Source organism: Ammospiza nelsoni, chromosome 8, assembly GCF_027579445.1.
Source record: "Ammospiza nelsoni isolate bAmmNel1 chromosome 8, bAmmNel1.pri, whole genome shotgun sequence".
NCBI lineage: Eukaryota > Metazoa > Chordata > Aves > Passeriformes > Passerellidae > Ammospiza > Ammospiza nelsoni.
This window is the reverse complement of record NC_080640.1, coordinates 31,451,538-31,457,185: the sequence shown is the minus strand read 5'-3', so window position 1 is coordinate 31,457,185 and position 5,648 is coordinate 31,451,538. Positions and strand designations below refer to the sequence as shown.

The 5,648-nt window shown below is 66.2% G+C and overlaps 1 protein-coding gene across 1 annotated transcript; it reads left to right on the top strand.

Moving 5' to 3' along the window:
- Positions 1-1,988: 1,988 nt before the first annotated feature.
- On the top strand, positions 1,989-4,746 carry DKK1 (dickkopf WNT signaling pathway inhibitor 1). The gene is made up of 4 exons (XM_059477549.1): positions 1,989-2,180; positions 2,985-3,141; positions 3,228-3,338; positions 4,496-4,746. The coding sequence occupies exons 1-4, from the start codon at positions 1,989-1,991 to the stop codon at positions 4,744-4,746; spliced, it is 711 nt and encodes a 236-aa protein (XP_059333532.1).
- Positions 4,747-5,648: the final 902 nt, after the last annotated feature.

The window sequence follows — 5,648 nt, the reverse complement described above, 5'->3', positions numbered from 1 at the left end:
CGGCTCTCAGTGGGTTTCTTCCAGAGCAGGAGCTGATTTTGGGAGAAATCTTCTGGAAGGTGGTGAAATGTGGGGTTGCAAGGGTTCTGCTCCCACAATTCCCACACAGAGAAGCTGTGGCTGGATCCCTGGAAGTGTCCAAGGCCAGGTGGGACAGGGCTTGGAACACCCTGGGATAATAGAAGGTGTCCCTGCCCATGGCAGTGGGTGGCACTGGATGGGCTTTGATGTCCCTTGCAACTCCAAATCATTCTGTGATTTGATGATGACACACAGGTGAGCAAAAGCTGGGAGAAAGGAGCAACAAAACATCCTCTCAGGAGAGGAATAAATGTGGCAACAGCCCAAGGAGGAGCAGGCAATCATCACCCATCGTTCTGCGGGATGCAGCAATCATAGGTCGAAGTTAATAATGCAATAAAAACCTCAGGGTGACGTGGCCCTCACCTGAAACCGCCAGGGGAACACCGAGATTTCGGGGCGAGGCGTGGCTCTCGTTATTCCAGGCTAAAAATAGGGAAGGCAGGAGGGGTGGCCGGGCTGTGCCGGGGATGTCGCCCGGCCGTGACTCAGCCGCTGCTGACGGCACCTGCCCGCCGTGCCCCCGAAACCTTCCCAGGCAATTATTAGCCCGGCTTGAGCCATCCGGGGCTGGAACAGCTGATAGTGGATACCGGGACAGAGATACCGGGAGGGGTGGGGGCGTTCACTACAAGAATTGCCGCGTCCGGGATCCCCCACCCCGGGGATTTGAGTGGCGCTGCTCCGGCTCTTTGTATTCTCATTTAAACCAATCAGAGAAAAGAAATAACCAGGAGCCGGGAAAAGCCGGGTTAATTAACGGGGGTTAATTAATTTGAGTTAATTACCGGAGCGGGGAGGAGGAGTGGGGGCGCGATGGCGCGGCGGGGCCGCCAGGGGGCGCCCTGGGGCCGCTCTGCCCCGGTGGGGGGAATGGGGAGGGAAAAATGGGAATGGGGGGGAAATTGGGAAAGGGGGGGGGGCGACGCCTTTGATGTCCCCGCATCAAAGGGCCCGCAGCTCCCCCCCACGGCCCCGGCTGGGGTCAGGGGAGCAGGGGGAGGACAGCGAGAATCCCGCCGTGTGTCCCCCCCGCGCCATCCCCGTGTCCCCGCACAGCGCCCGGCGCGGGGGATGGATGCGGAGCAGCCCCTCTCCTTTCCTTTCTTGCCCCGCTCCTTTCCTTTCCTGCCCCGCTCCTCTCCTTTCCTACCCCGCTCCTCTCCTTTCCTGCCCCGCTCCTCTCCTTTCCTGCCCCGCTCCTCTCCTTTCCTGCCCCGCTCCTCTCCTTTCCTGCCCCGCTCCTCTCCTTTCCTGCCCCGCTCCTTTCCTGCAAGGCTGCGCTGGCGCCAGGAAGGACGCGGGGGAGGCGGCGGGGAGAGGGCGGGAGACTCAGAGGAGACCAAAGGACCGACTCTGCCATCGGGGGAGGGCGGGCGGCCGGGGGGCTCTGTGCACCCACAGCGGCTCCCACCCACCGCGGATGGGGGCTTGCACAGGGGGGAGCGTCCCCCCCGTCCCTCCTGCCCGTCCCCTCCGTCGGGCGCGCCCGGCTGGAGACAGCGGCGGCGTCGGGGAGTGCGGAGCATCTGGCCGGGACCCGGGGGAGGAGGAGGGATGCTGCTGGATGGGATGGGATGGGATGGGATGGGATGGGATGGGATGGGATGGGATGGGATGGGATGGGATGGGGGGGTCTGCCCTCGCCCTTGCGAAACCCCCTCCGACCAATGTGGGAGCCCTCGGGGCGGGGTGGGGGCGGCTTTGGGGGCTCACGGGCACAGCCTCTCCCCCCCGGGAACGCTTTGAAATCGCAGCCGGCGGGCCCCCCGCCCCGAGGGGGCGGGCAGGAGGCAGCCCCGGGGGTATAAAGGCGGCGCAGGAGCGCAGGAGCCGCTGCTGGCGGCTCGCTGCTGCTGCTGCTGCTCGGGGACTCTGCGGGCACGGAGGGCACGGCGGGCACCACGATGCGGGGGCTGGTGGCGCTGCTGGCGGCGCTGAGCTGCGCGGCCCCGGCGGGGCGGGCGGCGGCGCCCGGGGCTGCCCTGAGCTCCAACGCCATCAAGGGACCCCCCCCGGGAGGGGCGGCGGAGACCAGCGCCGCCCCCGCACCCCCGTTCGACGGCAGCAATAAGGCACCGCTGGCCGCCACCCGACAGGTGAGAGAGAGCGGGGATGGAGCGGCGGGACAGCGGGGATGGAGGGGGACACACAGCGGGGATGGAGCGGCGGGACAGCGGGGATGGAGGGGGACACACACCTACAGTGGAGAGGGACACATCGGGAGTGCAGATGGGGACACACAGCGGGGATGGAGGGGGACAGACAACGGGGATGGAGGGGGACACACACTGGGAGTGGAGAGGGACACACACCGGGGATGGAGCGGCGGGACAGCGGGGATGGAGGGGGATACACATCGGGAATAGAGGGACACACACCGGGGGATGGAGAGAGACACACAGCGGGGATGGATGGGACCCGTCGGGGATGGAGTTGAGGGACACATTTGGGATGAAGGGCGGGACGTCGGGGATGAGCACACCCACACCGGGAGATGGAGAAGGGGACACAAGCGATGGAGGGGACACCGGGGGTGGAAGGGACAGAAGAGGGGGGGGACATAGGATGGATGGATGGATGGATGGATGGATGGATGGATGGATGGATGGATGGATGGATGGATGGATGGATGGATCGGGGGACACTCCGGGGATGGAGAGGGGGACACCAGCGATGGAGGAGAGGCACGCACCGGATGATGGGGACAAAGACACACGGGATGGAGTGGGGACACCTCGGGGATGGAGGGGACACCGGGGACGGAGGCTGTGAGCGACACACGGGGGATGGATGGAGCGGCGGCGCCGGGGATTGCAGAGGGAACACCCCGGCGATGGAGAGGGGTGACACTCGGGGATGGCATCACCCCGCTGATCCGCCGCCCCCTCTCTGTCCCCCAGCCTTTCCCGTGCACCGAGGACGAGGAGTGCGGCCCCGAGGAGTTCTGCGGGAGCGCGGCCCGCGGCGGGGGGACCCCGCTGTGCCTGGGCTGCCGGCGGCGCCGCAAGCGCTGCCTGCGCGATGCCATGTGCTGCCCCGGCATGAGCTGCAGCAACGGTGAGGGCTCGGCACACCCGGGCAGGGGCTGGGGATGGGGCTGGGGAGGGTCCCAGGCGTGGCTGACAGCCCCGATGTCCCCGCAGGGCTCTGCACGCCCCTGGAGCCGCCGCACGGAGCGGCCGAGCTGGACGAGACGGGCACCGAGGCGCTGCCCCGACGGACGCCCGCTCCCGCCTGGCTGCCCACGGCCAAAGGTGAGGTGTCCCGGCTGCTGGCACCCCCTGTCCCGCCTGAGGCTGCCCTCCTGCCCTGCTGTACCCTGGGCGTCAATCCGGGCTGCACCCCTGCCCTGAGATCGGGCCGGGATGCCCATCCTGCATCACTGTCCCCCGTGGGATCGCTCTGGGATGCTTCCCTTTCCCTCCTGTCCCCTTTGAGATTTCTCTGGGATGCCTCCAGCCCCACTGTCTCCAGAAGCCAAACCCGGGATGCCTCCCTTTCCCTCCTATCCCCTTTGGGATCGCTCCTGGATTTTTCCTTTCCCTCCAGTCCACTTCAGGATCACTCTGGGATGCCCCCTGCCCTACTAACTCCAGAAGCCAAACCCGGGATGCTCATCCTTCCCTCCTATCCCCCTTGGCATCGCTGTGGGATGCCTCCCTTTCCTTCCTATCCCCTTTGGGATCACTCTTGGATGCCTCCTTTCCTTTCTATGCCCTTTGGGATCGCTCCAGGATGCCCATCCTTCCCTCCTGTCTCCCTTGGGATCACTCCTGGATGCTTCCCTTTCCCTCCTGTCCCCTTTGGGATTGCTCTGGGATGCCCCCCAGCCCGACTAACTCCAGAAGCCAAACCCGGGATGCCCATCCTTCCCTCCTGTCCCCCTTGGGGATCACTCCTGGATTTCTCCTTTCCCTCTTGTCCCCCTTGGGCTCACTCCTGCATGCCTTGTTTTCCTCCTATCCCCTTTGGGATCACTCCTGGGTGCTTCCCTTTCCCTTTTGTCCCCTTTGGGGTTACTCCAGGATGCCTCCTTTCCCTCCTATCCCCTTTGGGACCGCTTTGGGATGCCTCCTTCCCCTCCTGTCCCCTTTGGCATGGCTCTTGTCTCCTTTGGGATCTCTCCGGGATGCCCATCCTTCCCTCCTGTCCCCTTTGGGATCACTCCTGGATGCCTCCTTTCCCTCCTGCCCCTTTGGGATGGCTCTGGGGATGCCTATCCTGCACCTTTATCCCCCATGGGATCACTCTGGGATGGCTCCTGTCCCCTGTGGGATCACTCCGGGATGCCCCAGCCCCACTATCTCCAGAAGCCCGACCCGGGATGCCCACCCTGCCCTTGGGGTGGCCCGGGATGTCCCCCCGGTGTCCCCTGGGCCCGGCTGAGCGTCCCCTCCGTGTCCCCCCGCAGGAGAGGAGGGCGATTTCTGCCTGCGCTCGTCGGACTGCGCGGCCGGGCTGTGCTGCGCCCGCCACTTCTGGTCCAAGATCTGCAAGCCGGTGCTGCGGGAGGGGCAGGTGTGCACCCGGCACCGCCGGAAAGGCTCGCACGGCCTCGAGATCTTCCAGCGCTGCCAGTGCGCCGAGGGGCTGGCGTGCCGCGGGCAGCGGGAGCACGGCCCGGCCGACGCGTCCCGCCTGCACACCTGCCAGCGCCACTGACCGACGCACGGACGGACAGATGGACGCCTGCCAGCGCCACTGACCGACACACGGACACGCGGACAGACAGATGGACGCCTGCCAGCGCCTCTGACCGACACACGGACACGCGGACAGACAGATGGACGCCTGCCAGCGCCTCTGACCGACACACGGACAGGTGCCGGTGGCGCTGAGCCACACATGGACAGGCAGACACACGCCACTGGCAGACACACGGATGGACACATGGACAGGGACACACACAGACAGACAGACAGGTGCCAGCGGCGCTGAACCACACGCCGACAGACAGACGGACACGTGCCGGCGGCGCTGAGCCACACACGGACAGACACACGGACACGCTGAGCCACATACGGACGGACAGATGGACACGCGGACAGACAGACGGACAGGTGCCCGCGGCACTGAGACACACACGGAGACGCGGACAGACGGACGGACGCGTGCCGGCGGTGCTGAGCGACAACACATGGACAGACAGACGGACAGGTACCGGCGGCACTGAGAGACACACAGACAGACAGATGGACAGGTGCCGGCGGCACTGAGCGACAACACACGGACAGACGGACGGACAGGTGCCGGCGGCGCTGAGAGACACACAGACACACGGACGGGACAGATGGACGCGTCCCCGTCTCGCCTGCGCACGTGCCGGTGGCACTGAGCGACACACGGACGGGACAGACAGACGGACAGGTGCCGGCGGCACTGAGCGACACACGGACGGGACAGACAGACGGACAGGTGCCGGCGGCACTGAGCGACACACGGACGGGACAGACGGACAGGTGCCGGCGGCAGTGAGCCATACGCGGACGGGACAGACAGACGGACAGGTGCCGGCGGCACAGAGGCGACGCGCGGACGGGACAGACAGACGGACAGGCTCCGGC

What these genes read in the sequence shown, in the direction of transcription:
- DKK1 (XM_059477549.1), top strand. Translation starts at nt 1,989, where the DNA reads ATGCGGGGGCTGGTGGCGCTGCTGGCGGCGCTGAGCTGCGCGGCCCCG. An exon ending in CGCTGGCCGCCACCCGACAG is followed by an intron (nt 2,181 to 2,984) that starts GTGAGAGAGAGC and finishes TCTGTCCCCCAG; the next exon opens with CCTTTCCCGTGCACCGAGGA. An exon ending in CTGGCTGCCCACGGCCAAAG is followed by an intron (nt 3,339 to 4,495) that starts GTGAGGTGTCCC and finishes GTCCCCCCGCAG; the next exon opens with GAGAGGAGGGCGATTTCTGC.